Below are 24,448 nucleotides of genomic sequence, written 5' to 3' on the forward strand. Positions count from 1 at the left end.
AGATTGTCAGTAGCCTACCAATATTATCCAATATCTAATTCATCTATACAACACATCTGAGCGTCTGTTTTGTTCAGAGACACACAAACAGCTTTAAAAAATAATTCACTGTAAAGATTTGTTTTCTCTTTTTCAAAAGATAAATAATTAATTTGCATTTTAATCCATGAAAACAAAACATTTTAATTGTGAAGTAGAAGTCTTCCCAGTTTGATATTTATGAAGCCAGTTGATATTATCATGCAGAGTATCCAGTAACCTTCTCAAGTCTGTAATGTTTAAAAAGATAAAGCCTTCTTTTTGCAGATCCATGTGTTTCTCTCAGCACAGCTCTCTGATTTCCATCTGGACCTGACAGAAAGTGCACACTGACCGTCAGTAGGCGGTGGTTGTTGGTCTTGTATCCAGTCGCTGAGGGAAGAACATGATGTTTAGATCAAGGCTGATATCTTTTATGTTTTATTTCGTTTTGTTTATTTTGCATACCAAAATCAAGACAACAGTAACACAAAAATGTTAAATAATGAAAAATAACGATTGTGCAGGTGAAATTTGGAAACCCCTAGGGGATTATAGAAGGATTCTATAGTAAGCACTGCATTAAAAAATAAAAGCATATGGTTGGCTACATAAACATCAAAGGCATAAAATAAATTACAATAATATAGATAAAATGAGGGTATGTGCACTGATTTGTGTATGTGTAAGTAGAAATGACAGACAGCAAGGCCAAACAAAATGTGATATGAATATTTCAATACAGATCAATACAGATAGTTAGATTTGGTTAATACGACAGGTTGTAAGCCTCTTTTTATAATTCATAGTGTTTAGGAATGTGTCTCTTACCTTTGAGTCAGATCACTTCCATCGATCCACTTCCATCTCCCTCCTTCAGCTCTCAGGCCAATCCAGTACCCGTATATGTGCCTTCTGGAATAATTCTGTACATTCTGACAACAGAGAAACAGTTATCAGATATTTAAACACTTGTTAAAGACACAGACTGTGATCTACAGATTGTGTGTTCAAACCTACAAAAAAATACATTTCACTTCATTAATTGCGTCAAAAAATACCCACAGTTTTCTCATTACCTGTTCATCTTCATCATGTACAACAACCAAATCTGAACTCTGTCTTCTGCAGACTTCTCGAGCTTCTTCCCAGGTTTTCCCATAAGAAGGATTAACCAGATAGCAGCTGGACTGGAAGAGTTCCCAGCCCTGCTCACAAGCTTTACACTGTCTCCCTGACGACAACAGAGACAAACCAGTAAACATTACTGCATTGTGATATTATTAATATTATGATCGGTTATTATTGGACCTAAATAATGGTATCTGAACATACCGTTGTGGCAGTAGACATCAATAGTCCACTTAACTCGACTGGCGTTGAGTTTGTTCCAGTTTGCCTCCATGATTTGTATTGGTCTTATAACATTGTTCCTCTCCGTCTCCAGCTCCTGGTTTACTGCAGTCAGGTTTGTGATCCGGTTTTCTAAGACGCTGAGTTTGTCGTTGAGGTTTGTCAGGTTGCGATTGGCTGCCATCAGCTCACTTTCCCTCTCATGACTTAATGTAGCAACTGCAAAATGAAAATGAGCTTCTTATTAATCAGAGTGGTAATTAATTTTGTAAATTATGCCACCAGTGTTTTACATTATTATTATAGACATTACAGAATAGATTCACATGTTTTAAATCTATCTTAAAACAATAGTCAGGTGTTCGTATGAACATTAAAACTGTGTTTTCTTGCTCTGATCATTCCTCCTGTTCATACTGGAGAATAACAGATCTTTTACTAATCCACTTCTAATTTAAAAGATACGGTCAAAGTCCACAGTCCTACTTAAGTCGTCTAAGTTTGCCAAAATATGTTTTTATCTTTAATTATATGTGTCTTGTTATCACTCTGCTTCAAAAATCTTGTCTGGGAAAACACAAAGAGTGAAGTTGTTACTATAAAGATTGTAACTTTAGATGATACACACTTGATTTCTCTAACTCAGACTGCTGAAGCCTCATATTAGCTTCAGATCAACTTTGGAATACATCTTTGAGCAGAGCCAGTACGGCAAATTAAGTGAAAAAAATGTGAAACTGTCCTTTAAATAGGCACTAACAAAAACAAGTTAAAACAGTGGTACTCACAGTAGATACAGAGGCCCATGATGACCAACAGTATCAACCAACCCACTGCTATCAGTGGAAAAGACTGAGAGAAGCAGCGAAACCTCTGGTCTGAGAGAGAAATAAGAATTCAGTTTACTAAATTATGCTGATTTATTAGACAAATGTGCTTTGAATACATCTAGTCCTACAGTATAGAAAAAACAAGCTGAGCTTTGAAAACATTTTCAATCTTCAAATATTCACAGTTTTTAACACCATGATTGATAAATAAATCTCATGTTTAACAATATTAAATGTGTGAAATGTACTTTGACGAGCTGTCACTTTATCCACAGTCCAGGATTGTACATTAACATAGTCATCTTCTTCTTCCTTGAGTTCCTCTGAAAAAACATTAAACACAAATGTAGACAACATCCTGCCACATAAACATATAGTAGATTTACACACAGAAACATAAACCTTAGAGTATTTTTAATTACCAATTTCCTCCTGTGGATTTCTGTTCATCCTGAACATGTTTAAAGTCCTGCTGCAGTCCTGTGTGAGAGCTGTTAGGAGGGAGTCTGCTCCGCTGTGATGGTCTTTACTAGACTCCTACTTTGAGATTGTGAAGTGTTTCAATTCAGGAGGTAAGAATAACTGTTTTTTGAAGGGGAAGTATAGTGTGTGCTCATAGAAATGTCTGTTATTTTGTTCTGCTTTCAAGTTGTGACAGAGCTGTTTTTTGTTACGCAGTTAATGTCTCAAGTCTCCTCCTTTATTGGTTTTAACCAACACTTTGTGTCTGCAGCATCTTTAAGCAACGTTTGCATCCGGTTTCCTTTTTTGAATGATAAACAGATGACCGGCCTGCTGCAGAACGTACGTGGTACTTGGTTGTAGCCCTTACAATGTGCGTAATGTTGGGATGCATACAATTTTGGACTATGTTTTCGAAACATTGCACATTGTACTTTGGACCCCCTTGCTCATTTATGCTGTGCAAGGGATTGTGTGTCAGATTAGCCAGAAAATTGGACCGGATGCAGTCAGGCATCCCAGTGTTTTTATCATGCGTTTGACAGACTATGTACTGGGGACATGCTAAATGTTTTTTTTTTTCTGATAATTAACACTGGGGGGGAAACATGTTGAGATTCGGCTGTTTAACCTGTCGAGAGTTTAATGATCCCCGAGTCCCAGAAAGGTCATAAAAGTTCAATGTTGTGTCCCCATCAGGAAGAAAGCAGACAATCTTTCCCTCAGTTCTTATCGATGTCACTTTTTTGCGGATTTTACTGTTTGACGTTTGAAGTGTTTGCTGGAGTTTTGAAGAGAGACAGCGAAGGGAACTCTACCCACATCTGTTTGTGAGTGTTGGTGTCAGAGCTGTATTTTTATAACCTGCAGTCAGACAGGAGTCCAAGAAACTGTAAGCTGATGAATGCCATAACACACAGCATAGAGTGTCACAGACTGATCCCCTCCTGGGTCCAACCAGTCCTCTTAACCATATGCTGATACAGTTGGTTTATTTCTACCCTCTCATACGGCCCACAGGAGCGTATTTTCCGTCCTCATATCTAAACCAGACAATGTAACTCGTTTAAACATGTCGTCAACGTTGTAAAACGGTCACAGTTTGGTTATGTTTAGGCAGAAAAATGGTTCAGTCAAGTTTAGAAAAAGATTGTTTGGGTTAAATAAGGAAGTTTACTTCCAGTTACGCATGTGAACCAGAACATTACATAGTTTGTAGTTTGTACTGTTTCACAGTACAAACAGTTTTTTTTTTAAAGATTTTGGTTTGGGTTCTTATTCATTATTTTATATAAAAAAAAAACACACACACATTAATTAACATTTCTGTAAATGTGCCAGTGTTAGCCAGCCGGCTAATTTTCAATGGTAGTCATTTGGCCATTTTTGGCAATTTTAGACCAGAGCAACAGGAAACAGCGAGACATTAGTACAGGTTAAACTATACAGACAGAAGTCAACAAGACACCACACAGACAGCTAGTTCAACAACTAAGCTCTCTCAGTTAGCCATGCAGAGCTACAGGAAGCAGCAGGACATTAGCACAGTTACACATCAACAGTATCCCCCATTCAATATAAGAAGCCGAGCAACACAGACCAGAGCCATCTTCTTGCACCGTTCAACCATGCAAAGCAGTAGCAAGCAGTAATAAAAAGATGAAATAGGCTACATCACTCATGAGGGAGGCGTTAATACAGCACAGGTTAATAAGATGGTAAAATTGTTAAAATGTGAAAACTTTCAAACATGAACACCGGTCTTCTGGGTGAAAGCCCTGTATTTGTTTGACCCATCCACGCCCCAAACCTGCCTCTTTACACAGAATTTGGTGCTCTTATATTTCGTCACCTTACTTCCTGCTTTGGTCTCGTCATTACTGCTACGGCCGTTAGAGGGCACCGCCACTATGAACGCAAAGATGAACGCAAAGAGGTCGTAATTGCTGTTTCAACAAACAACTTATGGGAGCGTTTTTCCTGGAATGGACAGTCTCTGAAGAATTGACGCTCTGACGTCTGAGTGGTGACCCTGTATGTCAACGACAGAGATGTTTTACAGCTCAGCCGCTCTCAAGGATGGAAATATTTCATGCAATGAAAGTGGGAGCTCTGCGGCTGACGGCAGGGGTGTGGAGGTTTTATGTCATCATGACAGGCTTGAAAACCAGGTATAATAAGAAGTACTCATAGTAGGGAAAACCTTTTGTCTACGTTTAAGTACACAGAAGTAAGTTCATGTTAAAAATAGCACTGACTCTGGAACTTAGACGTTGGAACGTTTTAAATGGAGGACAATACTGTCTGAGATTATTTTAAACCAACTTCTAGAGGCTTAGCTCTTAGCTATCCTAACTAAAAATACACTCAGCAACACAGCCTAACTCAAGACATATCTGGTCTGTTTGATCCATACATGGGGAGTTTTGTATTTCTATTGTCATGACAAACAGTCGGGTTAGTGACTGTGTGAAGTTTTCTGAAGAATTGTTACAGTGAGGTTGCCAGGTTTGGTGCCACTGGGCCTTTACAGAGAACAAAACCTGTACGCACTGACTGTCTTTGACAGCCAGAGTACTGGGCGGATGGATATACTGTTGTTCCTAAAGAAATAGTTCCAACATGTAACAACGGCAAAATGGCCTACTTTTCTGTAACCAGTGTAGTGTCGCGGCCAGGGCATGACATTAACACCTGACCACTCGCCAAATGCGGGTGAATTTCGCAATTGGCGGGTAACAATGAGAATTGAGTGATTCAGATGCGTAACTATCGGTAAGCAGGGTACGCGGTTGCTTACGGCCCTGGTCCAATCAGGGGCCCACATCACTGGAAGACATTGATTGACAGCCGGGGCTCCCTATCGCATTTTCATTACTAACACAATCCCCGCAGTCCCACTTGCAGCCACTGACCAAGAAGGAGTGAGAACGGGTCAAATTCATTTCTATTTATCAGCAGATTGATGAGAGGGACAGACAGACTGCTCAGCTTCCTGTTTCCTGTGTGACAGGTTATATTGTTGCTACTCATGAGCCAAAATGGAGGAAGAGCATCACTTGTTTTTCTACATATATCAATATGTAGAGTGTTTTATCTATCTAGAAGCAAAGTCCTGTTTCATTACATTGAATTAAAACGTTGTGACATACAGGACTGCAGAAGGACTTTAAACATTTGTTCAGGATGAAGAGAATAAACACTAGCATAGAAATCTAGACACACCCTAGTGGCAGCAAATTTAATTTGCAGCCAAAGGGGTCTAGGCACTCTCCGTTTACTTGCGAGCTGGAAAAACCCAAATCTGGTCAGGCCAATCATATCATGTATAGAGTCAGTGGGCAGGGCTTATGGCTGCTGCTGCTGGTGAACAGTGATCTTCTGGAAGACTTGGAGTTCAGCTTTTCTTTGAGAAAAGAACAAAGAACGGCACTGAAGTCATTCTTAAAAAAGGAAGATGTGTTCGGAGTTTTGACGACTGGATACGGCAAAAGTTTAATCTATCAACTAGCTCCGCTACCTTCTTCATTGCTCTGGTTGGTTGTAGAGCTATCCTATTACGTGCAGAGGGAATTTGAATGACAACCGTTTATCCCGCCCCTCAGATTGAGCCCTGCCAAGACCCAACATCTGGATGTGGGTCTGGGATCAAAACGATCAAAAAAGTGAATTAATAAAAAGCCCTGCACACCACGATCACGTTATTGATCACGTCTTGACTTAAAGAAACAGTAAAAAGAAGAATTTCATGTTTTGTCAGATGGGTCTTCAGTCTCAGCAGAAATTAATTATTGAATTTGATTATGATAAAAGTTAGTGTCAGTTGATGATAGGTTGACGGCAGCCGGATGGGAAAATACTGCAGAAACACAGTGTGTTTTAACACCATTAAAGGTGTTAAACCACACTGTGTGTATCTGCAGAAGACTTTAGCTGCTAACCACCCAACAACTCAACACTGTAAAAGCAGAGCAAACAACTAAGCATATTCTTTGTGAAATTTAAGTTGGTACACATTATTTTTCAGAATGCATGATGCTTTTGAAGCATGACAACACATTGGCAGCAAAAGCAAAGATCACAGCCTTGTTAAAAATCAAACATTTTTTAATTAGTTTAATTATTTAGGCAACCGGAGTTTGTACATTTCTGACTTTGTTGGCCTTGTGGTCTGTGGACACTATGAAACTATGACACTACCTTTGTTCCACCTGTGATCTCATCTTATAAGATACTTCGGACAGCAATGCACACATCCTTCACAACAACACATTATTATTAGCTGCCGAATTAAAAAAAAACGCAACAACATCACATCCTCAAAGTAGAAGTCCAGTAAAGACCATCACAGCGGACCAGACGCCCTCCTAACAGCTCTCATACAGGACTGCAGCAGGACTTTAAACATTTTTTCAGGATGAACAGAAATCCACAGGAGGAAATTGGTAATTAAAAATACTCTAATGTTTATGTTTCTGTATGTAAATCTACTATATGTTTATGTGGCAGGATGTTGTCTACATTTGTGTTTGATGTTTATCTTTCAGAGGAAATCGAAGAAGAATATGACTATGTTAATGCACCAGCATGCACTGTGGATAAAGTGGCAACTCCACCAGGTACATTGCACAAAACGTGCAAAAAAAAACAAAAAATGATGCACTGTAATTTATATATAGATATATATATATATATATATATATATATATATGTCGGGCTGGATGTTTGGGTCATAAAACGCAGGGCTTTCAAGCCAGGGAGCAGACTTCGCTTCCTTGAAAAAACAAAAGGTTTTCACTCAGGAAAACCTCATTGGTTCAATCATTCAACTACAAACTGCCGCTGATATGAGGGACAGTTCACGGAGCTCTGTAGTCGGCGTTGCCTAATTTCGTACGCTACCGCACGGACCTGAGCCTGTGTATATGGGTGTGCACTCTAACATTTGAGCTAACAGGCACCCATGTCCACATTTTTTACAGAGCAATGTGTAAAGAGAAAATTTGGCGCTAAAGCTGAAACGTTGATGTTCACTTCTTAAAATTCCTCAAATCTCTTTTGAAAACAAACTTTAACTTATGATGTGTTGAATGAACAGTTAGGAAGTCTTATATCTTAGGTTATATATGATTAAAATAGTAAATATACTATATGTCTGAAATGAAATATTATAATATTGATGTCAAACATTGTTTCATCAAATCAAACCCTGGAATGTAATGTTGCTTAATTCAAAGCACCTTTCTGACCACTACAAGAAATCATTCCTATCACAGACAATACAACTTGTTAACACTTCATCACTGAGTGTAACTTGCACAAACAAAGGTTTTAATTACATCTTTATGAATACTATCTAAGTAGGTTGTACATTATTTATTCACCCCTTGTGTAAACTGGACGTTTGTACATTCTTTCTTTTTTGAATAGTTGTTCTTGTATTCTATTCTATTTATTATTTCTTTTATATTCTGTATGTGCGTCTTATATTGTGCTGCTGTAGCACTGAAATTTCCCAATTTGGGATCAATAGAGTATAATCATCTATTCTCTGACTGATAAATCAGCATTATTTATTAAACTGAATTCTTATTTCTCTCTCAGACCAGAGGTTTCGCTTCTTCACTCAGACTTTTCTACCGATAGCAGTGTGTTGGCTGATACTGTTGGTCATCATGGGCCTCCGTATCTACTGTGAGTACCACTGTCTTAACTTGTTGTTGTTAGTCCTTATTTAAATGACAGGTTCACATTTTATCAAGTCTGTCAGACGCCCATATGTTCCTAGAAACAGTTTTTGCTCGGTATAATCCTTCCTCCTCTTCATACTGGCTCTGCTCAAAGATGTATTCCAAAGTTAATCTGAAGCTAATATGAGGCTTCAGCAGTCTGAGTTAGAGAAATCAAGTATGTATCATCTAAAGTTACAACCTTTATAGTAACAAGTTCACTCTTTGTGTTTTCCCAGACAGGATTTCTGAAGCAGAGTGATAAAAACACAAAGATATTTAAAGATAAAAACATATTTTGACAAACTTAGACTACTGAAGTAGGACTGTGGACTTTGTCCCCATCTTTTAAATTAGAAGTGGATTAGTAAAAGATCTGTTATTCTCTAGTAGGAACGGGAGGAATGATCAGAGCAAGAAAACCCAGTTTTAACATCCATATGGACACGCATTCTCATAAACAGGTCTGTATGATCTACACTCACCTAAAGGATTATTAGGAACACAATACCGTGTTTGACCCTATCCTATCAATATGGGCCAACATTTCTAAAGAATGCTTCCGGCACCTTGTTGAATCAATGACACAAAGAATTAAGGCAGTTCTGAAGGCGAAAGGGATCCCCACACCATTACACCATCACCACCACCAGCCTGCCCAGTGGTAACAAGGCATGACGGATCCATGTTCTCATTCTGTTTACACCAAATTCTGACTCTACCATCTGAATGTCTCAACAGAAATTGAGACTCAGACCAGTCAACATTTTTCCAGTCTTCAATTGTCCAATTTTGGTGAGCTCGTGCAAATTGTAGCCTCATTTTCCTATTTTTAGTGGAGATGAGTGGTACCCGGTGGGGTCTTCTGCTGGTGTAGCCCATCCGCCGCAAGGTTTTGCGTGTTGTGGCTTCACAAATGCTTTACTGCACACCTCGGTTGTAACGAGTGGTTATTTGAGTCAAAGTTGATCTTCTATCAGCTGGAATCAGTCGGCCCATTCTCCTCTGACCTCTAGCATCAACAAGGCATTTTCACCCCCCAGGACTACTGCATACTGGATGTTTTTCCTTTTTCAGACCATTCTTTGTAAACCGTAGAAATGGTTGTGGGTGAGAATCCCAGTATCTGAGCAGATTGGGAAATACTCAGACCAGCCCATCTGGCACCAACAACCATGCCACGCTCAAAGTTGCTTAGATTAGATTTCTTTCCCATTCTGACATTCAGTTTGGAGTTCAGGAGATTGTCTAACCCCTTGACGCCTGAATTTATTCACAATTATATAAACAAAATATGATGTGTGTTTCTGGCTCCAAACTGATGCTAAATTAAGTTGAGATTGTTAATTTGTCTATAGCATATGGAATAGATATAAATTTAGGTATGATGCAAATTAGCGACAACAGGCATTATGGTAAAATTCTTTACAAAATGGTAAAATTAATAAAACACATAGTAGATTTCATTCATGTCACAAAGTTGTTAGAACTTCTAAACTGTAAATGAAAAATACATGGATCTTGACAACGGCAAGAAAGAAAACACTCTCCTACTCCCTAACATTGACAGTAGTTTCTTTAGGGTTAGGGGTAGGGTTAGGTTTAGGGGTAGGATTAGGTGTAGGGTTAGGGGTAGGGTTAGGGTTAATTTCGCTTCTGTGAACCGGATGTATCTCCCACTCCGACCGGTCCTACGAGAAACCAGTGCATGCAAAAGGTTCCTAGGTATGTATCGCATGTAAACAAACCGGCATTGGGGGGAATACACACGCTATCTCGCCTGCAGTCGGAATGGAAGGGGTTTGATGCAAATTAGCGACAGTCGGCGTTAAGGGGCTAGACCTAGCGCCCTTTATATAGAGAGTGTGGCCAAATTGGTTACTAACGTCAGATGACTCTACAGTGTACCCTATGGGGCGAATATGCGAATATGCTATCTTGATACATGTTATTATCAACGTTTGTCAATATGTAAAAGGCCCTTACGGAAATATTCCAGTGTATATTTACCTTCTATATCGTAAATGGGCCTCTAAAAAATGCCCATTGTAGTGAGTGACCACGTCACCTAATAAGTCTCTGAGTAGTGTTTACCTTTCTAATGTCCGCTAGCATACAGGCTCTAGCATACAGGCTAACTATAGCTAGCTTTGTGTGTAACGTAACAAAAACCCACCCATCTCAGAGGAGCGAAGCTCAATATTTCATTCAATAAAATTCTGGTACAAACGGTACACTAACGCCACAGGTCTTATGTTGACAACGTGGACGGAGATATAGGAAACTCCGAAGGCAGTCGTAATATTTACCTAGCAGGCTAGGCTAACGCTGTTGCGCTAACATTAGCAAATGTTGGCGTAGCGTTAGCTAGCTGTCTAATCTTGTGAAAGGCCGAACAATATCCCCGTCCAAGCTGTGTTTCACTTTCCCTCCAATATTATTATGAACATAATAAAGACCCCTGGACTCGGTCGAGACCAAAAGCCATATGACTATGGCAAGATCACAAGCATTACAAGGCTAACTTCAAACTTCATTAATTTCTAAAGCAGTGTTAGAACTTTTTTGACAGCATGGTTCACATTAACAATGGTATTACTATATTTGTCCTATGTAATTTGTTATCATATCGAAGAGAGAAATTGACATTTACCTCACACAATAATGAGTAGTCACTTAGCTAGCCTCCAGTTTGCTCTTTTCATCTTCAGCTTTCATACTTTTCGCCTTTTTGGTTCACGCGGGGAACTTGTGAAACCTTTTGCCACTTCCCTGTCTTTCAGTGCGGCCAAACGTGCATTTTTTCCATGATTTATGCCATTTTTTAAATAATTTATTACATTTTTCCACTATTCCCTGCACTATGTCAATGGGAATCAGATGAATGTTGGTATCCAACATGGAGTCCACGAAACACGTGACCACCTCGGAACCAATCGCATAACAGGATAGCTCAGAACATTCGATTTCCTAGTGGGCCAAACTCTCTCTAATATACAGCACTGTCTAGACCTGGACCACAGCCCTAAATGCATTGAAGCAGCTTCCATGTGATTGGTTGATTAGATAATTGCATTAACAAGAAATGTAAGAGGTGTTCCTAATAATCCTTTTAGGTGAGTGTACAAAAGAAACTGTGGAATGAAATACTTAACATTTTGTAGCTTTTTGAACAAATGGTTCATGAGAACAGGCTGCATATAGACACCTGACTATTGTTTTAAGATATATTTGAAACATGTGAATCCATCCTGTAATGTATTTTATAATAAGGTGAAACACTAGTTGTGTTTGCATTATCACTATGATGTTTACAGACCTGACTGCAGTAAACCAGGAGCTGGAGACGGAGAGGAAGAACTTAACAGGAGCAATACAAAACATGGAAACAAACTGGACCAAACCCAACGTCAGTGAAGATTGTCAGAAGGGCTGGAGAGTCTTTGAGTCCAGCTGCTATCTGTTTTATGACACTGATCCTCCTGATCAGAAAACCTGGGAAGAAGCTCGAGAAGACTGCAGAGCACAGAGTTCAGATTTGGTTGTTGTAGATGATGACGATGAACAGGTAATGAGGAAGCTGTGGGAGTTTATGTGACACAATTATGAAATAAAATGTATTTTCTCTAGGTCTGTAGATCACACTGTAAGTCTGTAGATCAGTGTGTTTATTAAAGTATAGTGTTTAAATATCTGATAAATGTTTATCTGTTGTCAGGATGCACTAAGTTATTACAGCTGGTATCGTGGATCCTGGATTGGCCTGAGAGCTGAAGAAGGGAGATGGAAGTGGATTGATGGAAGAGATCTGACTGAAAGGTAAGAGACACATTCCTAAACACTTTGAATCGTAAAATCTATCAGCCTTGATCTAAACTCATGTTCTTCCCTCAGTGTCAGCTACTGGATAGATGAACCACCATCTGCTGCTGACGGTCAGTGTGTAGGTTCTGTCGGTAGGTTCAGATGGAGATCAGTGAGCTGTGCTGAGAGATACACATGGATCTGCGAAAAGAAGGCTTTATCTGTTTAAACACTGCAGTCAGACTTCAGAAGTTTACTGGATACTCTATATGATAATATCAACTGGCTTCATAAAGTTTATCAAACTGGGAAGACTTCTACGTCACAATTTAAATTTAAATGTTTTGTTTATCAAAAATATATAGGCTTTTTTTTTTAGTTTACTGTGAAAAAAGAGAAAAGAAATATTTACAATTACTTTTGAAGCTGTGTGTGTGTGTGTGTGTGTGTGTGTGTGTGTGTGTGTGTGTGTGTGTAAATGTAATGTATAGGTGAAGTAGATACTGGATTATATAGGTATGGTACTAAACTGTTAACTATTAATAACTCTGAATGTGCTTTTGTTCTCCTTTGTTAGAGATGTGATGTTTATAATTTGTATATCAGCAGATTGATGAGAGGGACAGACAGACTGCTCAGCTTCCTGTTTCCTGTGTGACAGGTTATATTGTTGCTATTCATGAGCCAAAATGGAGGCACTGCATCACTTGTTTTTCTTCAGTATTAAATGTAAATCATATTAATATGTAGAGTGTTTAATCTATCTAGAAGCAAAGTTGTTGAATAATTGAATAAAAACACATTGTTGTTATCGTCTTCTCCGTACATCATGCTGACTCCGTGTCAGAACAGACATCATTCAGGAAGTTACAACATCATTGATCAAGATATGTGAGAAGCAGAAGTTCACTAAGACTCTCACAGCAGAGCAGACGCTCTCATCCAGGACTGCAGCAGGACTTTAAACTGGTAATTCAACATATCCAGTGGTGGAAGAAGTATTCAGATCCTTTACTTCAGTAGAAATACTAATACTACATTTTAAAAATACTCTGTTAAAAGTTGAAGTCCTGCATTGGAAATGTTAATTTAGTAAAAGTCTATAAGTATCATTAGGAGGGGTTGAGACCGAGACAAGACCAAGACTTTGAGGGGTTCAGAATTAAATGCCAACACCTTTGGGATGGACTGGAAGTTATCCCTCTGCTGATTATCTTTGTTCATGCTGTCACTCTGTAAAGCTTTTCCCTCTGAACCCAGAAAAGATCCTCTGAACACTCGAATTGAAGTCATTTATATTTCACTAGACACTACCGAGGATTCAACCTGTGAATCCACTGACTTAAAAACCTGCATCTGAACTTGACTGCAGAGCGGCGTAACGTGACTCAGCGTTGGAGCCTCGGGAGACGAGTGTCAGACCGAGGTGACTTCCTGACTCAGGGCTACCATGACACAGTAGCTTTTTATTTCATCAGAGACTCCTGAAACCAGGGGTTGCTGTTGTGTTTCAAACGAGAAAACGGAAAGCGGAGAGGACGGCAGGAAGCTGACAGAAGTTTGGAGAAGAGGATGGAGACGGGCTGCTTATGTGTCTTTGGTTTAGACCAAGAGGAAACTGGCAACAGGTAGTGGTGGAAGAAGTATTCAGACCCTTTACTTCAGTAAAAGTACTAATACCACACTGAAAGAAGCGAATAACACTGCATCTCGTTGAATTGCCAGGCTGCAGAAATGATGTGACAGATTGCCAGATTGGTCTATTATCCCTCAAGAAATTTGGGCAGTTTGGCTTGGAAACATAATCTTAAATAGCAACACTGCTGGTAGTTCTAAACCTACATTTCCCTTGAACACATTGCTGTGATGTGTTGTACAACCATTGGCTACGTGCCTAGCGTGCGGTATCGATTACTAGCTACCCTGAAACATAGAAGACGAATGGTAAAGAAATGTTAGTTATGAAAAAACAAAACAAATATTTGGCTAGTGGAAAGTCTGATTGGCTGGTTATTTTAACAATCTGCTAGCCGTGTTGGCTGGTGATCAAAAAAGTTCATTTAAAGCCATGGTCACGGCCTAACCACAAGTCTGGGAAACTTGATATTATCGTTACGTCTGGTTTGCCTGGTTTCAGTTCTTTTATAGACATTTAAGACGCGGACAAGACATTAACGCAACTTGATGGGGAAAAGAGGATTCACTACGGCATTTCCAAAAACACATGGCTTTCTTCCCGACTGTCTCACAGTCTTTCCTTAACTTCCACTTTTGTAGCACAGGAAGCGGCACATAAAAAAAGCCCGGTAAACCTGCAAAACCACCATTGAATTAAAAAACAAGTTCCTTTTATCTGTGAAATAAGCATGTGACCCAAATGCAGTAGAATCAATCAGAATCAATAAGAACCGAAATCGAAAGGAAGAATCGGAATTGGAATCACATTTGTTAAAATCAAAACAATACCCAACCCTAGACATTAGAGTGGTGTATCCCCTCACTCCTGAAAGAAAGTAACTAAACCTAATCTCCAAATTTGGAAGTTGTGATCCAGTCCTGTACACCAGACCATGGTCGTCTCTGTGCAGCAGCTCGGTGTGCAGCTGGGTGAATATAAAGCAGGAGAAGACAGATGGAGCTGCGATGGGTTTCGGCAGACAAAGGATGGAAAGAAAAACCTGGAGGAGTGAGCTTTTTTCCTCCTGACAGCAGTGACATGCCCCTTTCCCTCATTTCCTCACCAGCTCTGCCGCTCGCCCGCGCTCCATCACGTTGTCACGCTCGGCCCTCATCACTCGGCCTCGGCCCCCGTGGCCCTGCGCTGAACCGAGCGGCGGGCTCATTACAGCGGCGGGCAGGGGGGACTCTGAGGACTGATGTTTAGCAGCTGAATCATACCCTCCACCCCCCACCCACAACCCCCACCCCTGGCGTCGGTTTCAGTCTGTCGAGACGGGGGAACGTCATTCATCGAGAGCCGTCAGGCCGTCAGTCACAGCGGAGAGGGGCCACGGTCGTTAAGCCTCCTGCGGGCCCTGCAGCTCCACACTCTGCTGAAAACTGCGTCTGTGGGTAGAAAGCTGGTTATTGAGAGAAATCTGACAAATAGAAGAGCTGATGTGAGGAATCGAGACGGATGGTGAGAGAGACGCGTAGGGAGGAGGCTGCTAAAACACAGCGCCTTTGAGCCGGGGAGCGGAGTTCAGGTCCCGGGAGAAGTTAACCCTCGTGTTGTCTTCACAACTTTTTATTTTTCTGGGTCAAAATATACTTATTTTTTTCCTGTCGCTGTTCCCCAAAGTTTTTTTATAATTTTTTTTGTCAGTTCTTACCGTAGACTGTTAGTTAACTAAGTTAACTAAGTTAAAGTTAACTTTTTGTCATTAATGATTTGTGCACTTTGTAGTTTGATGTGTCCATTATGTCAGATATGAAAAGAACTTTCTGTGTTTCCATTCTGTAGATTCTGTCTAATGTTCTTACCGATATTTTTGTCACATTTTTCCTGCGCTTTTGTTGAAGTTTTTGTTGTTGTTTCTTCCCAACATTTTTGAAGCTATTTCTGACATTTTTGTCACTCTTTTCAACGTTCTCCAAATGCTAGAAAATTGAAAAAAAAACACCCAAATTCAATGAAAGTACTGAGCTGATCTTTTATTTTACTTGTGAAGAGTAATGGTTGTATGGAAACATCCACGTTGTTTTTTGACAAATTGGTTGAAAGAAACCCAAATTTCTGATATAGAAACGTTTTGAATATGGGTCAGATTTGACCCAAGGACAACTGGAGGGTTAATTAAGGAGAAAACACAAGATTTCACCCAGGAAATGGGTGTTCATTAGCCTGGATGCCAGCCAAACTTAGCCCCGCCCACAAAATTCGAGGTTGGGAAGTTCGGTCCCAATCAGATTGTCGGACAGATGATCAACAGTAACAGAATCAACCACGTCACCAAAGAACGCTTGGGTTGAATTTGTTGAGATGTGTAGATTCCACCATCGCGTCTGTTACAGAAGATATCGACAGCGCATTCATTTTAAAATCCTCAGCGGAGGAGCCTCAACAACTGCCCGAAAGCAAGAGAGAGACTGAAGAGAGAGAGCGTTATATGGTGGAGAGACATAGAGAGAGACTGAAGAGAGGGAGCGCCGGCGCTAGAACAAAGCCTGTGACTCATTGAAATAAAACGTGTTTTCGCCGATCCATCTCTAGAAATGCAACTGTAGCGAGCATGTCACTATCACTAACGTTATCCACATTTATATTTACACGCAACAAATGATATATCCAGCTTAAAAAAACTCTAAAAGTCGGAAGTTAGAACGAATGCACGCGTGAATGCATTGTGCAAAGAGTGGTTGCTATGGAGACGATACACAGTGTTGAGTTCCGTTGCTCTGATTGGTTGGAGGTCTATCCAATGAATGCAGAGGCATTTTTTTTCCTGGTTCGGTTGGAACACGCCCCATAATCACAGCCCAATGGAGCGGTTTCAGACTCACATTCTGACTAGAATCTGAGTAGGACCACGCCAGGCTAGGTGTTCATGTCTCTGGGAGTACTACTTAAGGAGACTGGTGTTTTAGTAGGGCGAATCGTCACTAACCATATTGTGGAAGACATGTGTGACATAATGCAAAAGAACGCGAACATTTTTTTGTGTTAGTTGAAAGAAAATATCAGTAAAAAGTAGGGATGCACCAAATCCAGAATCGGTGCATCCCTGGTAAATAGTGCACTTTAAAATGTAACTGTCATTCTTTTTTTAGTGATGCTGTTTGTATTCAATTCAGTATTCAATTTGTTCAATGAAAGAATGTTGAAAATAATTCCCTTTCATTTTTTTTAAATTCAACAAGCAGTTTGTTGTATTGAGAACTGAGAACACGTTGAAGGTCCCATGGCATGAAAATTTTCCCCAGCCTGCCTATGGTCCCCCAGTGGCTACAAGGTCAAGGTTAAGGTAAATTTATTATCCCCGAGGGACAATTATTTGTACAATAATGGATAATAGAAATGGTGATAGGTGTAAACCGAGCCCTGGGTATCCTGCTCTGCCTTTGAGAAAATGAAAGGTCAGATGGACCAATCAGGAATCTTCTCCTTATGAGGTCATAAGGAGCAAGATTACCTCCCTTTCTCTGATTTGCCCCCCCTCTCTCTCCTCCTCAATAGCTACAGACACAGAAATGCACACACATCCTAAGGAAAGCTCATTGTGGGACTGGCTCTAGTAGTTGGAATTCTGCACCAAGGCTGAATAGGGGACCACTAAGGTCTAAAAGAGACTTCAGATACAGTATTAGGGGACCACTAAGGTCTATATAAAAGAGACTTCAGATACAGTATTAGGGGACAACTAAGGTCTATATAAAAGAGACTTCAGATACAGTATTAGGGGACCACTAAGGTCTATATAAAGAGACTTCAGATACAGTATTAGGGGACCACTAAGGTCTATATAAAAGAGACTTCAGATACAGTATTAGGGGACCACTAAGGTCTATATAAAAGAGACTTCAGATACAGTATTAGGGGACCACTAAGGTCTATATAAAAGATACTTCAGATACAGTATTAGGGGACCACTAAGGTCTATATAAAAGAGACTTCAGATACAGTATTAGGGGACCACTAAGGTCTATATAAAAGAGACTTCAGATACAGTATTAGGGGACCACTAAGGTCTATATAAAAGAGACTTCAGATACAGTATTAGGGGACCACTAAGGTCTCTATAAAAGAGACTTCAGATACAGTATTGGGGGACCACTAAGGTCTATATAAAAGAGACTTCAGATACAGTATTAGGGGACCACTAAGGTCTAAAAGAGACTTCAGATACAGTATTAGGGGACCACTAAGGTCAATATAAAAGAGACTTCAGATACAGTATTAGGGGACCACTAAGGTCTATATAAAAGAGACTTCAGATACAGTATTAGGGGACCACTAAGGTCTAAAAGAGACTTCAGATACAGTATTAGGGGACCACTAAGGTCTATATAAAAGAGACTTCAGATACAGTATTAGGGGACCACTAAGGTCTATATAAAAGAGACTTCAGATACAGTATTAGGGGACCACTAAGGCCCAAATAAAAGTATCCAAAGAGCACCATGTCCAAACCTAATCCAAACCCGGATCTTTTTTCTAATTTTAACTAGTCGTTTTGGGTGTTGGGTGACAGCACGCCTTCTCAAAGTGGATACGGATAAACTCATTGTTTAGGACCTGTAGGAGCTAAGAACATTTAAAAATGGGTCATACAATATAATCAAAAGATCTGTTGGTAAGATGTAAAAAGAAGAAAAAAAAGAAGGGGTTAATATGAACGTCTGAGGCGGATATCAGACTTTTAGAAGGAGCCGTCAGCCTGAAGTCTCAGCCTGGCCTGTCGTGTTGACAGCAGCAGGACGGCCTGCAGAGGAGCAAGGGATGACTGGGGGTAGAAGCACTGGCTGTCGGAGGAGAAGATCTTAATATAGAATCTACTGACTCTGTCACTTTTACCCCCAAAACAGAAACAGACAGAGTGAGAGAGAGAGAGAGAGCCTGCAGCGCTGGATTTCTGCACACTTCACTGTTTATTACACGAACACTTCCTGCTTCCCAGCCGAAATAGGCGCTCTGCGTTTGGACTGATGTTCAACTCACAGTGTGTAAAATTAACTGTAGTGAACACTGCAAGTCACACAATAACTTCCGCCTATTGTTGCGTGTTGTGAATCTTTGAATGGTTGGTTTTTACTAGGGCTGCTCCCTCTTAGCCGATTAGTCGACTAATCGGTGGTTTTGGTCTTAGTCAACTTAGTTCTCTTTAGTCAATTAGTCGTGTACGAGCACATCTCTGGTAAACACAAGAATTAAAGTGGTGCTTTTGCCTGACTCTTTGCGGAGAAGCTCTGATTTACTTTTGAACAAAGACTAGTTGCTTAAATCAACTAATCGATTGGTCGATACAATTGAATGAGTGTTAGTCGACTAACAATTTCTTCAATCGAGCACAGCCCTAGTTTTTACATAAATACGTGGTGGAAGAACAATAAGTCCAAGACGATATGTGACCGTTCTCCCTCGGGGAAAAAAACGCTCCCATATGTCGTTTATTCAAGCAGCAATTACGACTCAAATTAACGTTTCTAGTGACGGTGCCCTCTAGTGGGCGCGATATCACGCACACCAGAAAATGGTTATTTTTACCTCTTTTGGGGAGTGGGTTGTCTTTCATATTTTTTTAGGGGGACAAATCTACCTCTTCTAAATATTTGGGGGAACATACCCCCTGCATCTCCCCCCCGAAATCTACACCTATGATACCTATGACCCACAGGAGCGTTTTCTGTCCTCATATCTAAACCAGAGAAGGTAGCGGTCACGGTTTTAAACACGCCGTTAACGTTGTGAAAGGGTTGCAGTTTGGTTAGGTTTAGGCAAGTTTGGTTAAAATTCAGTCGGTACTTCACAAGTTAGTCAAAACCAAATCTCTGTTTGCTTTTTTTTAACCTTCCTTTTGTCCAAAAAGTGTCTATATCAGAAATCGGTGTCTCTTTTAACCAAATTGTCAAAGAAAGTAACGTGGATGCTACCACACAGAGCTCTTCACAAGTTAAATAAATGATCAGTTCACTACTTTCATTGAATGTGGGTTTTGTTATTACATTTTTATAGCATTTGAAAAAAAAAATGACAAAAGAACGTTGAAAAAAGTGTCAAAAATAGGTCATACATTTTAGATAAACTTTGTATACTTTAAGTGTGGAATACATGTAGTGGTGTTAAAGCATAAAGTGACATGAAATGGAAATACTAAAGTGAAGTACAAGCATGTCAAAATATTTCTTCTTCTAAATACAGTACCTGAGTAAAGTTACATTACTTAGTTACATTCCACCACTGTGAATATGTTTTGAGAGGTTTAATTTGTGTGTTTTGGCCTCGATGTTCCAAAACCTCCACATATGAGGGCAAGTTTGATTTCATTTCTGCATCTCGTTGGGGGAAAATATTGAGTGTAAAAAGTTTTTGGTGACACGGAAAACATATTTTTACAATTTTTTTGCATTTCCATTCAGTCCGTCTAAACATACTGAAACAAAGTTATTTTTGTACGGAAATCTCACATCTCACACTCGTCCTACTGCGTCTGTAGGTGAGCGGTGCGAGCGCCGGCTGATTGACAGCTCTTTGAAAACACCATTATTAGAGACAGAGTGGAAAATAGCTTCAAGACCCGCTGTGTGTGCGTGTGTGTGTGTGTGTGTGTGTGTGTGTGTGTGTGTGTGTGTGTGTGTGTGTGTGTGTGTGTGTGTGTGTGTGTGTGTGTGTGTGTGTGTGTGTGTGTGTGTGTGTGTGTGCGCCTGGCACTGTTCCAACACGGAAGAGTCCAACGGTCGTCAAGTGTTTCATTCATCCAGTTTCCCCTTTTTTCATTCATTCTTCAGGCGTAATTATTATTGCTGTAGCTGGTCATTGTGTGTGTGTGTGTGTGTGTGTGTGTGTGTGTGTGTGTGTGAGTGCAGACAGAGGGCAATAATCCCACAGTTTTTGTCCGTCAGAAACTTGTCAGTCACCAAGGAGCGCTGAGATTCAGCTTTGTACTTAAAGGGAAATACCACTCAATTTAAAATGTCATCATGGAGGCCTGTTATTCATCTTCCACACACACACACACACACACACACACACACACACATCAGTCGGGTAGGAACATGTGTTCCTCAGTCGTCGGTTCTCAGATTGCTGCGTGACATTTTGGACAGATGGAGGGCGGAGGATAACTGTCGCTCACCTTCACCCTCCTCCTCCTAACTCAAACCATCTGTCCTGACTCTGGATGGATGGCGGCCCTGACCTGGCACTAGAACCAAACTTTAACCACAGTGTGGAAACCTCTCATCGCCAGGCTCGGTGGGTAAGTCTGTGGGCTATACAGTATTGTAAACCTTAGATGTAAATTTGTATTTAAAATCTGACAGTATCTTACTGTTTGAATGTGCTACAAGGATCATACTGTAAATGGCAATGCATTCTGGGAGAAAATAAACAGTGACACAAACAGTGGGTGCTGCACCTAAAACTTTTGATGCTCTATAAAGCACACAATTATGAAATATATATATATATATATATATATATATATATATATATATATATATATATATATATATAGGGCTGTCAATCGAGTAAAAAATGTAATCGAATTAATTACATACTCTGTTATTAATTAATCAAAATTAATCGCATACATAATTAACGGTGCCTGAACCGATACTTTTTAAGAAAGTAAAAAAAAAGAAAAGAAAAAAAGAAGGGTACTAAATAACAGTCGGTGACATTAAAGAAGGGCTTGTTTATTGCTAAGGCCATATGGTCAAAATTAAATGATTTGATAATAATCTATAACAATAACAATAACTTATTTCACTAGTAAATTTGAACGACAAAAACAACCACCAGATGGGAAAAGGACATTTACAATAACTTAAAATGCACCACGAGATTGTAGTTTACCAGTTTCACTGAACGCACCGTCTGTGTTATATTTCCGACGGCAGCTGCAGATTGTTATTCTTAGAAATTATTCACCATAGTGGCGGCTGGCTGGTCATACCGGCGTTGAATCCTCTACAGTAACAGTCAAACTTTACAACGTTTAGCGTTAGCTGTCAGCATTTTAACAGTGTTTAATCCAGCTACTAGCTAGCGCTAGGCTAACGTTAGCTGCTGTCGAGTATAGTGTTAACTAGCGTCCCGTGCAGCGGTGTTTGTGTTGCCTGTATCGTCCATTTCAGAGCATCAGAGAGAAGAGCAGACATATCAGGGGCACCAGATTTTGGTAGCCAGGGTTGGCAGGAAGAAGTAACAAGTAGCTACATGTTCCAATCAATGATCCAGGCAGCACCTTCTCCTCTCCCTCCTTCATTTTACACTCGAATAGTGGCTCCAGGTCAAACGTCAATATGGAATGGATTAATCTGTGTTATTTTGACAGCCCTATATATATATATATATATATATATATATATATATATACACACCTTCTCATTCAGTGCGTTTCCTTTTTATTTTCATGACTTTTTACATTGTAGATTCTCACTGAAGGCATCAAAACTATGAATGAACACATATGGAATTATGTACTTAACAAAAAAGTGTGAAATAACTGAAAACATCATCCATACTACAATGCAATGATTTGCCGTGAATGAATGCCGCCGAATCTGTCAAGTCATCTTGTTGTGGTGCTTCAAGTGCAGTACAATAGAGGCCAAAAGTTTGGACACACCTTCTCATTCAATGCCTTTCCTTTTTATTTTCATGACTATTTCATGACATGAGATTTTCACTGAAAGCATCAAAACTATGAATGAACATATATGGAATTATTTACTCAACAAACAAGTGTGAAAGTGTGTTTTATATTTTAGATTCTTCAAAGTAGCCACCCTTTGCTTTTTTATTAATAAGAAAAAAACTTCCACTAATTAACCCTGACAAGGCACACCTGTGAAGGTAAAACCATTTCAGGTGACTACCTCATGAAGCTCATTGAGAGAACGCCAAGGGTTTGCAGAGTTATCAATGTTTTTATGTTATTTGATGTTTTCGCGCTTTTAATGAAGATTTTGTCACGTTTTTGACACTTTATTAAAGTACACAATAATGTAAAAAATATATTCAAATGTTGGCTGAGTGGGTTTCGACGTTCTTGTCAGTTTCTTTTAACATTTCGGACGCTTTTTTAAAAATGTTGAGTCTTTTTTTTGACATTTGTGGCACTTTTTGGAACGTTTTTAACACTTTTTGCAAAGATTTTGTTACTTTTTTAACATTTTTCGTGCATTTTTCAACAATTTGTTTCACTTTCTACAACTATTTGTCACTTTTCTCAACGTTTGTGTCACTTATTCAATGTGTTTGTTACTTCCTTCGAAAATTTCTTTTCAAAAAGTATCAAGATGTTTTGGTGCTTTTTTCCAATGTTTTTGCCATTTTATTACAGTACACAATAATGTAAAAAATATATTCAAATGTTGGCTGAGCGAGTTTATGTTTATTCAGCATTCTTGTCACTTTTATTTAGACATTTGTGATGCTTTTTTTATGTTTTTAAAGAGTCTCTAGCGAACTTCCCTCTTCCTACAGTCTGGGATTTGAACCCTCAACCTTCCCCTCCCTCTCTGTGTGGGACAGATGTCTGGGGCCAAATTAGAGGCGTTCAGGCCGACAGTGAAGCAGTGTGACGGTGTCCAATGTCCTGTCAAAACCACTCAGTCCGCCCTTTCATCACAGCTCACTCACTCTTTCTTCTTTTCCCTCTGCAGAAAGAGAGGACGAAGGTTAGAAGGAAACTCGAAAACTGAAAATGTATTTTAACGGTCATTTTATTTGTCAAAAACTCCCCTCCCTCCCGTCTAGACGAGCTCGGAGGTAATCGTGTCTCCGTGGCATCATTTATTTAGCGGTTATAACGACACGCCGCCGTGCTATTAAACCTCTTTATCTTCCATCCTGTTGTACATGTGATCTGATCTCCCTCCGCGCCGCTGCACATCTACACACCCGCTCGCTCACACTCCACTGACTAATACGTTTCGGCTTAATTAAACCCCTTTTGCATGTGGTGAAATCCCATCATGCGGCATAATGAAATGAGCCCGGTGTGATCGCAGGTTGTCAAGGCGTGTGTGGAACAACAGGTATATTTAGTCAAGCCGGGATCAGCATGTGTAACAGAGGTGTTTGTGTGTGTGTGTGTGTGTGTCAACTAAAATAAACTAGTGTGTGTTAAGTCAGCTCTCAGTGGTGTGGGTGTTGGGTGCTATGGAATTGTAATTGTTCTCTTATTTATCTTTAGTATAAACCAGAGATCTTCAGCAGGGGGTCCGGGACCCCTAGGGGGGCCTCAGAGTCATTGCAGAGGAGGGGTCTGGATTATTGTTGTTTTTTTAATTTTAGTTTTTTTCAAAAATTCAAATGTCTTAACATTAATCCAACATATTATTAGCAAATATGAATCCCCACTGATGATAGGCTTACTGGCCTATAGGTAAGGTCCACAGATACACTGCTCCACATGTTTAACATTAAAAGATGATTTATGGGCGCCCAGATAGCTCAGTTGGTAGACAGAGCGCCCTTATATAGAGGTTTACTGCTCGACGCAACGGGCCTGGGTTCAACCCTGACCTGCGGCCCTCTGCTGCATGTCATTCTCCCCTTTCCTTTCTTTTCTTTCAGCTGTCCTG

The 24,448-nt window shown here is 39.9% G+C and overlaps 2 protein-coding genes across 2 annotated transcripts; one reads left to right on the forward strand and one right to left on the reverse strand.

The window, feature by feature from the left end:
* Positions 1-278: 278 nt before the first annotated feature.
* LOC114556795 (asialoglycoprotein receptor 1) lies at positions 279-2,728 on the reverse strand. Its single transcript, XM_028579840.1, has 7 exons — positions 2,624-2,728; positions 2,450-2,524; positions 2,160-2,249; positions 1,354-1,590; positions 1,098-1,252; positions 850-953; positions 279-411 (listed from the first exon to the last, which is right to left on the reverse strand). The coding sequence occupies exons 1-7, from the start codon at positions 2,658-2,660 to the stop codon at positions 279-281; spliced, it is 831 nt and encodes a 276-aa protein (XP_028435641.1). The 5' UTR covers positions 2,661-2,728.
* A 4,303-nt stretch (positions 2,729-7,031) lies between these two features.
* Positions 7,032-12,428, forward strand: LOC114556621 (CD209 antigen-like protein C). Its single transcript, XM_028579616.1, has 6 exons — positions 7,032-7,108; positions 7,211-7,282; positions 8,268-8,357; positions 11,710-11,960; positions 12,111-12,211; positions 12,287-12,428. The coding sequence occupies exons 1-6, from the start codon at positions 7,081-7,083 to the stop codon at positions 12,423-12,425; spliced, it is 681 nt and encodes a 226-aa protein (XP_028435417.1). The 5' UTR covers positions 7,032-7,080; the 3' UTR covers positions 12,426-12,428.
* Positions 12,429-24,448: the final 12,020 nt, after the last annotated feature.

Source organism: Perca flavescens, chromosome 6 (assembly GCF_004354835.1).
Source record: "Perca flavescens isolate YP-PL-M2 chromosome 6, PFLA_1.0, whole genome shotgun sequence".
NCBI classification, from domain to species: Eukaryota; Metazoa; Chordata; class Actinopteri; order Perciformes; family Percidae; genus Perca; species Perca flavescens.